The sequence below is a fragment of the Podarcis cretensis genome (genome assembly GCF_951804945.1).
Source record: "Podarcis cretensis genome assembly, chromosome: 8".
Lineage (NCBI taxonomy): Eukaryota > Metazoa > Chordata > Lepidosauria > Squamata > Lacertidae > Podarcis > Podarcis cretensis.
The window spans coordinates 16,894,398-16,910,784 of NC_137177.1; the positions used below are offsets into that span (position 1 = coordinate 16,894,398).

The following is a 16,387-nucleotide window of genomic DNA, read 5'->3' on the forward strand; positions in this document are numbered from 1 at the left end:
ATACAGAGAACCAGGCAGACGGCCTTCTCGGTAGTGGCGCCTGCCCTGTGGAACACCCTCCCACTAGATGTCAAAGAAATAACTATCTTACTTTTAAAAGACATCTGAAGGCAGTCCTGTTTAGGGAAGTTTTCAATGTTTAATGCTGTATTGTGTTTTTAATATTCGATTGGGAGCCGCCAATGGTGGCTGGGGAAACCCAGCCAGATGGGCAGGGTATAAATAATAAGTTGTTGTTGTTGTTGTTGTTGTTGTTGTTGTTGTTGTTGTTGCTACTGCACACTATTATTTTCCTGCTTTGGTTGATGTAAGGCAGGGGTGGGGAACTGGGTGGCAGTCCAGATCATGAGCTCCCCCTCCCATCATAGGCCAAGCTGGACGGGTGGGTGGGGTCACTCACATGACATCACAATGGCACCTGGTGACATTTTATGCCCACAAGGGGGTCTTCAGAAGCCATGTTCAAAATGCTACATTGTACAGCAGTGCTTTGAAAGGATCTTCTGAAGATCTGACATTTTCCCTTTCTTTATGAATGACTTTCCTTCTTGAAACCAAGATTGACAGTGCTTGCAGACCCCCTTTCAGTTGAGCCAGGTTTTTGCCCGCCTCACATTTGACGTGTGGGGCAGGTGGATGTGGCTTGGCTGAAATGGCCTCAACAGGCCAAATGGAGAAGCCTGGTAGGGATAAGCAGGCTTGTGGACCAGAGGTTTCCCACTCCTGAAATAGTGCTGACACCTATCTATCACTAGTCATGAAGGCAATATTGCCATCTAGGGACTAAAACATAAAGCTGTTTTCAAACAATGGTTCCTTCTGCACCTAAAACTGTTGCTAAGGCTTATGCAGCAACAGTTTGTACTTATAATCAACTAGGATCATCATACCCAGCATTCCTTGGGACTTCTAAGAAATTATAATAACAAAAATCAGTGCAGTTTTGAAATCAGTGGCTAAAATTAGTGCAGTTTTGAAAGGTTCAGTCTGCCACCATAACTCAAAATGGCATCCACCCATATTCAAACATAGACAAAACCTTACTCCTTGACCTCATGCAAAATCTGGCTACAGTATCTGTACTGGTGTCCAAATGCATAAAGAACAACTTTCCAAAACAGAGAAGAATACGGCAGTACCTTGGTTTAAGAACAGTCCGGTTTAAGAACGATTTGGTTTACAAACTCCACAAAACCTGAAATTGTGTCTTGGTTTGAGAACTTTACCTCGGTCTACGAACAGAATCCGAATGGTGGAAGGGCACTGGCGGCGGGAGGCCTCATTAGGGAAAGCGCACCTCAGTTTAAGAACAGTTTTGGTTTTAGAACGGACTTCCAGATTGCATGCTAATTGCATGCTTTAGTCACTAGATGGCATTAAACCCTTCACCAAATGGGTCTCTGCTTATTCCTTTGAACCTTTGGGAGAAATAAGATTGATTAAATTGCCTGGATAGCTCAGTTGGGTAGAGTGTGGTGCTGGTAACACTAAGGTTGCAGGTTTGAACCCCATATGGGATAGCTGCCTATTCCCGCATTGCAGCGGGCTGGACTAGATGATCCTCAGGGTCCCTTTCAACTCTGCAATTCTGTGATTCACTACTGTCAGTTGTGAGGAACTGGAGGAACTCTGCACTAAAATAAAATGTCTTTCTGCCACAAGGCTCCTAACAAATAAACACAGCTGCCATGCATTTAACATGTCATTTGTTTTAATCTCAATATTAATTTTCACTGAGGAAAGCAGTAAAGGGCAAAGTGCATTCAGAGGAAGTGGTTCATGGGTGAAAGAGGAGGCAGAATTCAACGGGGGAGTTGATGCAGGCAACTTTTACAACAGGATTCTCCACAGCAGCCCAGAGAAGCTTGGCAGGAGGACGGCAGTGGGTTGAGACGCCTTGGAAGACTCCATCTTATGAACGGCATCATAGCCAACCGTAAACTCAGAGTGTTTGCTATTTTCCGAAGCACACACAAACCTCGTAGTGCAGCCGTTCGAAAGCCTCTCCGTGGGGGTTTCATCTGGATGTGGAAGACAAGATATGGGTTGCCGAGACATTATTGCTTGCGACTGCTCTCCAAAAAGTTGCTCCATCTACTCTATTTGAAATGAACCCTGTGTTTGCCACAAAGCAAGGTCTATCTACTGCTCACCAGTAGAGCTCAGCCCATCTATCCAAAGCCACTGACTCACATGGGAATGATCCACCACCTTGATCCAGCTCAATACATTCCATTTTTTAAATTATTGTTTACAACATAAATCCACCACAGCTCAAACGAATCCACCACCATTAGAAATGAACATAACATAAAATAAACATAAAACAAACAACAAAATAAAAGACTTCCTTTATCCTGTACATGGCTTCCTTATTTACTTCTTGTGAACTATTTCATTTATGAGTTATTATTACGATTTTTTCAAATTATGACTTAAAAAGAAAACCACAAAGTCTCCTGCAGACATTAAACAAAACAAGTCCAGGTGTGTATTTTAGGGCACTGTTTTGTGAAGTATTCTTTACATTTCCCCCATTCTTTTTGAAATTCTTGTCTGGGGAGTGCCCTAATTCCCTCTGTTAATCTAGCCAATTCGATATAGTTTAGTAATTTATCCTGCCATTGCATTTTTGTTGGCACGAATTCCTTTTTCCAATTTCTGGCAGTTAAGGTCCTTTCATTCCAATGGGGCTTTTTGCAAGAGACCTTCCTGTAGATTGCGTCTCACATGCCTCAAATCTCCCTCGCTCTGCCACCTAAGGGTAACCAAAATCCAATATGTGTGGCAGTTGTCTCACCTTGCCTCAAGGAAGAACCTTCATGTAATAACAACAACAACACTTGCAAAGACCTCTCTTCATTAAAAACCCAAGAGCAGTTTACACAATAAGACATTAAAATAAAACAATATCTTAACAAGTAAATGGCAAAACCAAAATACTACAATGTGTTGGAACCATCCGCACCCATACTTTCCACCCCCGAAATCTGGAGATTCCCCACACAATTGATGTAGCTCTACTATTTAGATTTTCAAAGTGTAGGGAATCCCAGGATATAGAGAGGAGAAAGTGTGGAAAAGCGGTAGTTGGAGGAGAACACCTATCAGGGACTGTACAGAGGAGGAATGGTGGGAGCCGCCTCCCCCTTTTTCTGAACCTTCCCAAGGGCAGGAGGATAGTATTGATTTAGAACAGTGGTTTGTAGAAGGGCATAGTCCAGAGGGGGAAAGCTGGGAAATACTGGGTGAGGAGCAGCTAGAAGAGGAAACACTAGAAGAGAGACAGCTGGCAGATTCAGTGTCCTTGGACAGCACTCCTGAATGGGGTGGGGGGGGAGAGAGATGTTATGATTTATGAAGTTATCTTTTATTTCTAAGATGCTGAGCCTGTGCTGGACAGCACGAGACATTGCATGGATATTTAGGATGTATCTTTGATGCTCATGTGATGCTTTTTTGTAGAGTTCTGCCAGTAAAATTTCGAATTATATTTTGATGGGTCTGGACAATGCTTCATATTTCCAAAAGGAGCCCGTTCTTATGCTTCCAGTTGATCCAAACTGTGCTATATCAATATCTGCAATAAATACCCACCCGCCTACAGATCGTGGAAGAAATGAACCTGCACTGCGGAGGAAATCACTTACTGGAGGCCCTGCCAAAGCCGTTGGTTTCCACCTTGGTACAATTCGCCATCTCAGTGCTGTAAGTGCCTGAGCAGGAGGAATTGGATGGGTTCAGCGTTGTATTGGCTCTAGGCTTTAGCGGTGGCACTGAAAACAGAAACAAAAGATACTCCAGGTCAGCTCAAGGACTGGACCAAAAAGAAATACAGAGCGGGGGAGGCAGGGACCTTTTTCAGGCTGAGGGTCATGTGAGCAAACAGCCTGAGCCTCCACCATTTCCTTAAGTCAAGTTGTCACATATCTCCTGCCCCCCACCCCCAGAGCTACAATTTCCAGAGCGGTTTCACAATCAACCCCTCTTCCCAGTGAACTGTCTTGAAATGGAAGCACCTTCTGCTTTTGGTCTTCCTGAATGCAGAGCCTTGGAGCACACAGTGGCTTAAAATTTCCCCACCCATTGTCAGGCACCAGGTATTCTGATCCCCCCACAGTAGGCTGCCAGGAATAGATAGATAAGGAAAGCTCTTACCAAGGTCTTTTATTCAATATTCACAGAAAGAGGCTTAGAAATGCAGCCTCTTGGAGTAATGGTGTTGCTCTGAGTAATCTCCACCCCACTTCTCTCCTCAGTTATTGTCAGCAACACCACCCACCTTATGGTGCCCGCTTAAGGCCATTTGCCTCCGAGCCTTTTGCTCTCCTACTTTCAATGCTCACCAGGTTCTGGGAGAAGGTGGGTCTGGAATGCTTTCTAGTGATAATGTGTCAGCCAGCTGCTCCGGCTCTGCTTCCCCTTTCTCCTCTTCCATTATTTCCCAACTTTGCCCCTCATCTGCCTTTGAGCCGTAACCTTCCTCAAACAACTGTTGTAAATCTATACTGTCTTCCTCTTCTCTGGAAGGTTCAGGAGGCGGTCTCCACCATTCCTCCTCTGTCCAGTCTCTGACACCCATGCCTATTGGGTGTCTCTAGGTTGCTGGAGACGGAGACCCTTTGTAACGAATGGCATGGTTTGTATGGGCCTAAAGATGGCTGAAGAACACCACAAAATGGATGTGATGTCTTTGAACTGTCAGTGAACTGGTCATGAACTGTGTTGTAGGAACAGTACAGAACAGCACATACAAGAAGAGCTACACAACATTACCTTTGAGGTAAGATAAGAGTTGTGAGATGATGCCAAGGACAAGGATGTGAGATGCCGAAAACAAGGAGTAAGGAGTTGTGTAATGCCAAGAATCAGATGAACAACAAGGTGTATATCTGGCAAAGCCCTCCAGCCTAAGACGTGTGCCAGACATTTGACAGCGCTGTTGTGTGCCACCAATGGCTTTTACTGAACCTGATCAATTCAGTGAAGAGCGAAGAGTGGTGAGTATGAAAGGTGTATGAACAGATGTATGGTTGACTGCATATTCCTTGCCTTGACATGTGAGTTAATCAATAAAACTTATTATAGAGACAATCCAATATTGGTTGTCTGGGGTTTACTTGTGCCTTCCTAGAGTGTACTGGGTCTCATCTATGTGAAACACCTATTAAAAGAACCTAATTGGTCATTACACCTTCTGCAGAAGTAGCAGTGGGTCTTCAGCCTTCCATGACCCCTGCACCATTGGTTACAGGGAGTGAACGTAAGGAAAGGATAATGTTAAGGAATTTTGGGGAGACGGACCAGCATGAAATTTATATACGTACGTTGAGGAGTGACTTGTCTGCAGGTCTTCCCAGTGCAGCAGACCCAACTGGACCTGTAGGTTCTTCCTCCCCCCATATCAAAGTAAGGTGGTGGGGCGTTGCACCAAAAAGTGGAAGCACAGCTTCTCTCTACGGTCTGAACCACCTTTCCGTCTTAAGTGGCCAAAAAAAAAAAAAAAAATAGAGGAGAGAGGTTTATTTAGCAACTAGCAGCTTCATCTCCAGAGCAGCTCTGATTATTAATAGTATTTTTTTTTATTTGCAAATTTAACAAAGAAAAGGAAGGGGGGAGGGGGGAAAAAGAATTAAAGACCATAAAAGGGAAAAAGAGAAAGAAAGAATAACATCAGATTTAGGGTGGTATATAAATTTAATAAATAATAAAGTAAAATAAAATAATAGGAACAAAGAAAAATTATCCATTCTCATTGCAGGTGCATCAACCATCAACAGATGTCTTAAAGTTTAACATCTAAGTTAATATAAGCCCTTCATATGCGCATATTGATGCAGAATTGAGGCCTATTGGAAATACATTCAAATGCAGGCAGGGCCATGAGATCCTCAGCCCACTGTGGGGCAAACACAGGGCGTTTATCCTTCCAGACTTAAATTATAGGTCTCTTAGCAACCATAAGGGCTAACCGTCCACTTTTGTTGTTTAGGAATTATAAAACAAACAAAAAATCAGCACAATTTGGAAAGGTTCCTTTCCCCACTTGCTTGAAAATGGTTTCCAACTGTACTCAGTAAAGACCAAAACCTACGGTACTCCTTGATCTCGGGAACCATCGTGGAAAAATTGGTATCAATATATTAAGAAGTGTCTGAATGGGTATCATAGAATTGCAAGGTTGGAAGGGACCCTAAGGGCCATTTAGTCCAACCAAGGACTTTCCACAATATATAGTAGACTAGCAGAACACCCATTGTTTGTTTGTAGGATGCATATTGCAAAGACCCAGGGGTGCTCTCCCCCAGCCAACACACAGGCTCTCTGTCACTTATGTGTGAGTCGCACGAGGAGTATTCACAAGTTACATTCAACTTGTATATAGGGCTGGGCGATATCTGGCTTTCAGCATCATGACATACCACCTTCTTACCAGCACGATAGAGTGATATATCACGATGTCTGAAATAACACCAAAAAAGGCTGAAAAAGTGGCTGGGCTATGGAGGGAGGGAGGAGCAACCAGGAGGAAGGGAAGGGGGCTGCCCAGTTTGCTCAGGTGAAGGAGCTCCTGTTCATTCCCTCCCTTCACAGCCCCATCTGCCTGCCTTCACCTGAGCAAGCGGGGCAGGCTGCCCTTTTCCTCCTGGTCGGGAGAACAGGCAATTTGAGCTGGCAGTACATCATGGCTCCCGCAAGCACAGAACAACCAGATGGGAGTGACATGCCCTCCAATATTTCTCTGATGCAAGTAGGGACATCCCATTCCATAATGATAATTTTACTATTTATACCCCGCACATCTTATTGGGTTGCCCCAGCCACTCTTTAAATACACACACACACACACACACACACACACACACACACACATATATATCCATTTTTCATTTTCGTTCATTACATACATCTCAAATTCTTAACATTTGCTATATCCCGTACTCCTCTCTCCCTCCCCTCCAAGACTTCCCCAACTTGCGTTTCTGATTTGTTTCTATTTTCACCTGCTTTGCTATCTCCCAACAGAAAAAGTTATTAATAACATAACATCAAACCTTAAAAACATAAAAATAAAATAAAATACATCATCTTATTTCACTATCTTCCAAACATTTTCTGACGCTAATAATGTGAATGTTTTTTAAAATCCTGCCATCAAGTCTATTGCCTTTCTTTGTTTCTGCAAATATAATATGAATGGTTCCCAATCTTTTTCAAAGTCTCTGTTGTCTTTTTCTTAGTCTTTCTGTCATTTTTGCCAGTTCTTGCCCCAGCCACTCTGAGCAGCTTCCAACATATATAAAAACATAATAAAACATTAAACATTTTTTAAAAAAACTTCCCTATACAGGATTGCCTTCAGATGGCTCAGGAGTCGCATAATGCCATACCCTCCAACATGTCTCCAATGAAAATAGGGACATCCTCAGGAAAAGTGGGACATTCAAGGATCAAATCAGAAACTGGGACAGCTTCTCTAAATCAGGGACATCCCGGGGAAATACAGACACTTGGAGAGTCTGGAGTGAGATGCACTCTGCTTGCGGTGGCCAGGGAGCTGTGATGTATAACTAGCTCAAAAAGTCTCACGATCTGAACTTCATAGAGGTTTCAGACGATGAATTGAAACATCACCCAGGTCTACTAGCGTATAATCTGGGTGTCTGTGCACCCAAATAGTTGCCCTTCCATGACAAAAATGTGGATGACACACAGATGATATAGATCCAAAATGTGGGGAACATTTTGTTCTCCAGATGGTGCGGAACCACAACTCCCACCATCCCTAACCATTGCTTGTGCTTGCTTGGGGCTGATGGGAGTTGTAGTTCAGCAGCATCCAGAGGACCACGGGTTCTCCCCACCACCACTTTTCTTGAGCAAAAGATAAGTGCTTCAACCTCAGCCTCCTGAAAGGCATCATGAAACAGAACGCAATCTACCACCCTGGCCATTCAGAGCCCCATCCTGAGCTGAAAAGTCCACTGTGCCATCTATATAGGCAGCAGCTGTCAGTGGTCTTGCCTAAGCCCACCCCCTGCCCTGATCTGTCTTGCAACCTCTCCTACTCACCTATGGTGCTTTCCATCAGTGTGATGAGGCAGGTTTCTTTGTTCCCAGGACAGGTCCTCACACTGCCAGTGCAATTGGTCCCCTTGGCAGTACAGATTTCGCACTCCAAAGAAGCAGCTGGAAGAGGGAAGGACACTTTTTTAAAATGAGATCAAATGAAGAAACTTTTGTGCAGGAATAAGCCATGGATCACCTACTTTTGGGGTACCCCTGTTTGTGCCCATTGCAGGGTTTGGGGATCAGCCAGAGAGTAGGAGTTTACACAGAGATTTAAGGAGAGGCATCAAGTGGTCAAACAGAGGAAGGAAATGAATGATTTTTAATTGTTGTTTCTTGTTGCATCACAGTATGGTACGCTGGTTTGATATCAACTGATAGGAAGTGCTTACAGAGGGTGTTGAATACAGCACAATATATTATGGGCTGTCCCATGAATCCGCTGTATGAAATAGCGGAAGAACGTTGCCTCAGGAGAGTGAGGAAAATTCTCAGGGATGATTCACACCCTGGCTGGCACTTTCTTGATCTCCTGCCCTCAGGCAGAAGATATAGAAGCATGATTAGTCACACCAACAGGGTAAAGAACAGCTTCTATCCGTGGGCTGTTAGGCTGCTAAATGAAAAGATCCACCAACAGCATACAAATCAATATGTCTAACCTGATCCAAAACACCCACCCACCCCACTCAAACACAAAAGCAAAGATCACCACAGCCAATCACAAACAAACAACTACACCCTAGGCCAACCCCAACCTCTCTCACCACCAAAGAAACACAAATGAACAGCAGAGAACCTGCACGAGCAACGCTGACACCAAACCCTACATGCATTAAGCAAAATAGAAACATCACCACCCGACCCCACCCCCACCCATCTTTCCACCCCCTTTCCCCCCCTAATGTCTCAACAAATGAGACTGATTTGTAAAAATGTTACATGAAAAAAATACGAGAGACATTACACATACTTCTGTAAAACAAGAAAATCTTTAATAAGAATTAAAAAAAAGATAACAACAGGGCAACTGACTTTTGGGTTTGGTGGGTGTGCGTCAGTAAGGGAAATTAAGACTAAGAGAGCTGAGTGGGGGGTGCTCATGTAATCTCACTGTATACAAGTTGTACAAGTGACAATGAAGTATTTCAACTTCTTAGTGTTTCTTAAGCTACTTTGAGGGGGTTTTAAGAAGTGAAAACAGGTGATGTTATTATTACTGATGAGGGGGAGTTAAGGGGGGGGTTTCCTGCTTCTTTATTTTCTTATCTTTGGCTGCTTTTTGTCCCTTCATTCCCAATGGAATGGGCTGGAGCATATTGTGAGCATGGCTTCAATGATTCCTAATAACTGCCACGAATGATCAGTATTGTGGACTATAATCTCCTCTCTGCCCATCCACACATTCAGCTTGAACGGTGTTCCCCAGCAGTACCTGATCCTTCTTTCTTACTGGCAAATGGTCACAATTTTTTTTTTTAATGTTTTCTTTTCTTTGAAGTTTCTAGGTGCACATCTTGAGATAACATGGATGTCTCTACTTCTGATAGGCCTTTCCATATCCTCTTCTGAGTGGCTTCTGGTTTGTTTTTGGTTTTTTAAAAATACTTTTAAGCTACTTTGAGGTGATTTTCAAAAAACCCCAAAAGCAGGATTTCAGACACAGTATGTTCTCAGTCCTATCTGGAGATGCCAGGAACTGAACCTGAGGCCTCTTGCATGCAAAGCCGTTTATTATTTATTATTTATTTTATTTTTAAAATTTGCGTACCATCCTATACCCACAGATCTTTTGCAATGTAAAATCACAACGTGGGGAAAAAATCCCAGAAAATACAAGTTGCCTTATACCAATGAGCTACAGACGTTTCAGAAAGCTGCATTATCCAACTTGTATCCATACCAATCATGTGACACAAGCTTGGCTCCAAATCTATTCATCCCGGAAGGAACAGACCTCCAGGAGGCTCCCAGACCCTTCCTTACCTGTCTTTAGAAGTGCAAAGAAGAAGCATTTCAGGGCAGCCTGCATAGTGATGGGAAATAAGAGAGCACAAGAACAGAAGCTCTCTCCACGATGTGTCAAAATACTTGGTTCAAAGGACCTGCAACGACATACAGAGGAAGTGTCGACACCAGGTGTTAGCTTACCAAAGTGTGCATTTAAGCGCGCAAAAACACGTAAAAAGCCAGGTGACACCAAATTATCTGGGGGAAATCCAAGATTGCAAGAATGGGGATTCCCCTGGCCTTCCAGATGTTATTGGACTTCCTACCAGCCCCAGACACTTGATGGGGCGCTCCTGAGAAATGAACTAGCTCCTTCTCTTGCAGACACACAAAATCAGACTTCTTTTCCATAAGGGAAGTGCCAGAGAAATGCATGGGAAAATGTGCGCTAACACTTTGGTGATGCAGTATTGTACAGCCTTCCCACAAGCAAATCTCAACAAATGCTCAATAAAACTAAGCAGCCAAGGCCGACGGAGAGCTCCACAATTTTTGCACAAGCAAAACAGAATGAATGCTCAGTGAATGAGCTCTGCCATGCAACCTAAACAAAAACAACACACACACACACAAACAAGAACAAAAGAAGTATGTTTCTGGGTGCCACCGCACACAGAGTGACTGTACCTGGCAATGCAGGGTCCAGCCGGCGGGGGGGGGGCACCTTTGCACCTCCTTCACCTTCTAGAGAGATCTCACACGGTAGCGGCATCCCATGGGATCTTGCAAGAGGGAGGAAGGGTGAGGCCTTAAAAGGTCTCACTCACATGGGCTATGGAAACACTTTGTCTGTAGTGAACTTTCCATCCACCCTCTGCATGAGAATTACTAGGCTATTTGGGTTGCTGGTTGACAGGCCAGCAAAGGAATTTTTTCTTCCAACCTTGAGGGGTTTTCACCTATCCCTCAGTGACCTAAAGAGTACTTTTGTTAAGCAATGGTCAGAACAGCAGCAAAACATGTATTTCCCTTTTGAGTGTACAGCCACAGCAGCGATTAACTCTCCAATGGTTTGATTTCACCCCAAAGGTGTGCTTCTCCATTGTCTCCTGAGACAGATGGATGCCAACCAACCAAGGTCTGTTGTATATCAGCAGAAATGGCATTGGGCAGGATCAGTAAAGCAATGGGGGCCTCCATAATGTGTCTAGGGGAAAATATTGGCTATGCACACCCTAAGATCAGGTTAGGGCCCCCGCATGGCTGGAATCTCTCATCCCAGGCACCCAGTGAGACCTGGACATTTGGCTTCCACCATGTCAGGGCTCAGCCCTGGAATATTCTCACGGAGGAGAACTCAGTTCTTTCCAGCAAGGACTGAAGCAATGGGACCATTGCCCTACTGCCATGCCAACCCCACTTTATGCTGTGGTCTATAAAGGTTTGGTCTGATTTTTACCCAACCCCACATCCTGTCCCAGTTATTTCACCACATGGGGCCACAGATTGTGCCTGCCTGGGTCAACCTATGCCTTTTCAGAAGCTTAAAATTCCTTTTCTGGTTGAAAATAAGAACACTGCCAGACTCGCAAGTGTTGAAAGATATTCCATGCTCATAATTCTGGGGGCAGAGGGATCAGAGATTCAGCCTGCAATTCTAGAAACCTTTCCCTGGAACTAAGTCCTGTTAAAGATACTGGGATGTACTTCTGAGTAAGCAATGTTTACCACTGCACTACAAATCCTCAGCAAAGACACATGTTTAAAAAGCAAACAGGAGGGCAAGGGGTAAGGAGCAAAACAGATTTATTAGGGGATGTTATATTAAATAGACACCCAAAATTCTTTTTTAAAAATGGAGAGAGAGAGAGAGAGAGAGAGAGAGAGAGAGAGAGAAGGAAGCAGAAATATACCAAGAAGGGAAACCTGTTTCTCAACTAGCATAGCAGTGCTCCCCGCTATCTCATGTTGGGAGCACTACTTCTGATGAGGTTCAAAACGATACTATAGAGGGATAATTTCTATTGTTTTGAAATGCATGTGCGTGATCACGTGTTTGAGAAATAATAAAGCCCTCCCCTGTTTGCTCCGGCAACAGATTTAAATTCTGGAGATTAATTCCATAAGATTCACTTGCCAGATTTTTAAATGGAAGGGAGGACTACAGTTCCATGATTTAGCTTCTAAAAAGGGGTAGGTGGCCTTTGACCCTTGCAATGTCATTGGACTCCCGCTATGCTATGCTGTTCTCTGGTTGATAGCCACAGGTTCCCCATCTCTGGCCTGGAAAGCTTAACATAAACATCTAGTCCAAACCCCTACATTGGACTTAAAGTGAAGGCTGAGCCTATCCTTTATGCATCAGCTTCCTCTCCCTAGTTCTTCATTGTGGACTTTGTCAGATGAGAACTATTATATGAGCTGCTGCCTTTGCGCATTAGGAAAGGTTGCTCATTCACATTTGCTACAGCAAGACAAGGCTTCCCTGCTGGAGTAGAGCTACAAGAACGATATATTTCTGCAGAACTAGATAACTCAGGATTCAGCTCCTAAGCTGGAGGTTTCTCCATCAGTCTTCCCCAACCTAGTGTCCTCCATGTTTTGGACTACAACTCTCATCAGCCATACCTAGCAAAGATATGGTGGCTGGGAATGATGGGAGTTGTAGTCAAAAACCCAAGGAAGGCGCCATAAGAACATTAGAAGAGGTGTTCCAGATCAGGTCCAAAACTCTATTCTCATAGTGGTCAAAGAGATACCCACTGGAAGAAAACAAGTCTGGGGGAGGCTGTTCTACAGGACCTTCTCCTGATCTTCATGTTTCTCCAAGATTAATCTCCTGAAATGCAATCGCCTGGTTTCTGCTACAAATGATGGCTAATACATTGAATAAATTGGAGTTCCCTACCTTCTTCCCTACCTTCTACCTTCTACCTTCTCCTCCGACAGGCCAGCTGTTTCCCTTGATCCTTTTCCACTGGGACTGAGATGTTTCTGCTCTCTTGCAAACTGCTCTTCTTACTTGTATGGCCTTGGCTAGTTTGCCTGCACTTCTGTTGCAGCCAATGAGATGAGGATGACTTCTTTAAGAAATGGGTGTGGGTGGGTGTGTTTAGACTACTGACTGCACCAGCAATGAGTGGGAATTCAAAGCGGGATTTAAATCAGCTGAGCCTCCTGGGAATGCTGATTTTTATGATGACCACTATCAACAGGGAAGGAGATAATAAGGAAGGAGGGAGTAAAGAGAGGGGAGCAGTTTGAGCCCCTCTGAGAACACAATGATCTGACTCAGTAAAAGCCTCTGCGTGTGTCATGCATGCTTCTTCTTTCTTAATGAACTTAAAAACTGGATTTTTGTATTGAACAGAGATATGCACCAAACCTTTAGCTTATAAACTATACCCAAAACCTAACTGCAATCTAGCGTTGTATCTCAGTTGCTGAAAGTCCCAGCGTCAATCCCTGGCATCTTCACGAGGGGCTGGGAAAGATGCTGTGTTTGATTTCCCAGAGGGTTGCTGCCAGCCAGTGCCAGTGATACTAACCTAGATGGACCAATGGTCTGATTAGCACAGGGCAACATTCTGTGTTTGTTGGCTGCAAACTCACCATGTTCTTCAAACGTAAGTCAAGCAAAATCATGGGATAGCTCAGTTGGTAGAGCGTGAGACTCTTGATCTCAGGGTCATGAGTTCGAGCCCCACCTTGGCCAAAAGATTCCTGCAATGTAGGGGGTTGGACTAGATGACCCTCATGGTCCCTTCCAACCCTACAGTTGTATGATTCTAAGTCTGGGAAATACATAGATGGCTCTGGCCCCATCTCCATCTACTTGGCAATATGCCTTGGCTAGAAATGGCCATGGCATGGGCCATTTTAGAACCGGCTTGAGACATAGGTAAAGATAAAGAAGGGACCCCTGACCATTAGGTCCAGTCGTGACCGACTCTGGGATTGCGGTGCTCATCTCTCTTTATTGGCCGAGGGAGCCGGCGTACAGCTTCCGGGTCATGTGGCCAGCATGACTAAGCCACTTCTGGCGAACCAGAGCAGCCCATGGAAATGCCGTTTACCTTCCCGCTGGAGCGGTACCTATTTATCTACTTGCATTTTGATGTGCTTTCGAAATGCTAGGTTGGCAGGAGCAGGGACTGAGCAACGGGAACCCACCCCGTCGTGGGGATTCGAACGCAGACCTTCTGATCGGCAAGTCCTAGGCTCTGTGGTTTAACCCATAGCGCCACCCGCGTCCCAGCCTGAGACATAGTGCATAGTTAAACTATGGAACTCACTCCTACAGGAGGCAGGGGTGGCCATCAATTTGGATGGCTTTAAAAAGGGATTGGGCAGTGAGGATTTGCTGAACTAACAATTGGAATACAAGAAAGGGAGGTATGAGGAGGTCTGGAAAATAAGTTAAAAGAAAATAAGTAATGGAAATTTTATGTGTTTTTTTAATTATTTTTGTATTTTTGTATTTTCGTTATTTTTTCTTTTTTATTTTACATTGTATTATATCTTGAAAACTTTAATAAATATTCTATTAAAAAAATAAAATAAAAAGGGATTGGGCAAATTCATGGAGGAGAAGGTCATCAGTGACTACTAGGCATGATAGCTGTGCTCTGCTTCCACAGTCAAGAGGCAGCAACGCTTATGAATATCAGGTGCTGGAAGCTGCAGGAGGGGAAGAGAGCTCTTGTGCTTGCAGGCTTCCCATGGGCATCTGATCACCCACTGTGAGAGCAGGATGGGCCATTGGCCTGATCCAGCGGGATCTTCTTATCTTCTTATGGCACTTTTCTGCCTAACACAAAGCAGTAAATGGTAGTTGCCTCCCAAGTCCAGGTGCATAGGTCCCAAAGCTAGCCCAAGTGAATTTAGCCCCTGGGGCAGAAGATTCCACAATTGCTCATAAGGACAGTAAGAATAGATAAAATAACAAACGAATTTGCAAGCCTTTCATGACACCCAAGGCCTGGGGCAGCTCTCTCACTGCATCACAACAGGGCTGGCCATCCCTGCAGCCATTTAGCTGGATGAGCAGGTTGCTTTTTACGTTATTCACAAAGAGGGAAGAGACAGGAGGAGAAGGCATATACAAATATGCAGTCATAACATGCAGTGTAACCCTACCCACATTTTTTTAAGCAAACCTGATAAACCACCCACCCACCCCTTTTTAACATTTGAAAAGCTGCTCTTCTTTGGAAAACTTGAAAAGACATGTGGGTTGTTGTTGTTGTTGTTTTTTAAAAAGAAATTCTGTATGAAACCTTTTTTGAAAAGACAAGTTTTTTAAAAAAAAACAAGCGCAATGGGTGAGTATTAACATAACAGCTTAAGACAATTTGATAAATGATGCACGCTGATCACCTTAGCCTGTGGTTCCTGAAATTTGTTCTGTTTGTGCAGATAAACTATCAGAGATAGAATGCTACAGGATGTGTTGTTAGTGTGTGAAAACAGGAAAAATCCAAGCTGCTTGGCACCCGGCAAATTTCAAATGCTGGTTTTGACTATACACGATTTTGTCTTTAGCCATGATCCCTGGAATGTAGCCCCCATGTAAATTGCAGGTTTACTGTATTGCATTTTATTGCACTGCGAATTGAATTCTATAAAAATCAACATAATGCAATGGGTGGACCTGTTGCAAAGTTCTTCAGTGTAACATCCATCAGCTTGAGTCTTAAGGCAGATTCAGCATTAAAATTATTCATCCTAGACTCCCATTAACTTCACTGCTAATCCTCTCCACTCCTTCCAAGTGCTTCCTTACCCGCAACCAGCTGCCCTCCAGTCATTTCTCTCTTTTTTGATATTAATATTTTATTGAAAAGTTTTCGGCTATAAAGAAATAAAGTGATACAAAGAGGGGGGAAAGGAGAAAATATTCACCCTGCTCACCATCCAGGTGGACCACTGGATTATAAGAGCAATGAATCAGTCGCTCAGTCTGCTGCCTCCACCATTCTTCACACAAATAACATGGACCACTGAATGAAGCTTGCAGACCACTGGTGGTCCCTAGACCAGTGTTTCCCAACCTTGGGCCTCCAGCTGTTTTTGAACTACAATTCCCATCATCCCTGACCACTGGTCTTGCTAGCTAGGGATGATGGGAGTTGTAGGCCAAAAACATCTGGAGGCCCAAGGTTGGGAAACACTGCCCTAGACCACTGTTTGGGAACCCCCACTATAGGCCCATTTCAGGTAAGGTGAAATGTTTTCATGAACTGTGGAGTCATTTACTTAAAAAATACCATGCATTCCGATTTATGTACTTCCTTAGTCCACAAGGAAATTTTTTTCATTAGAAACAAGAATTTCTGAGGTAGATTCTCATGAAAATGTTTTTGCC

The 16,387-nt window shown here is 43.9% G+C and overlaps 1 protein-coding gene across 1 annotated transcript; it reads right to left on the reverse strand.

The window, feature by feature from the left end:
• Nucleotides 1-1,664: 1,664 nt before the first annotated feature.
• LOC307223402 (phospholipase A2 inhibitor gamma subunit B-like) lies at nt 1,665-9,980 on the reverse strand (the record flags this gene model as incomplete). The annotated part of the gene is made up of 5 exons (XM_079989371.1): nt 1,665-2,021; nt 3,651-3,776; nt 5,328-5,480; nt 8,074-8,190; nt 9,974-9,980. 5 exons carry the CDS (start codon nt 9,978-9,980, stop codon nt 1,831-1,833), a joined length of 594 nt encoding a protein of 197 aa, XP_079845497.1. The 3' UTR covers nt 1,665-1,830.
• Nucleotides 9,981-16,387: the final 6,407 nt, after the last annotated feature.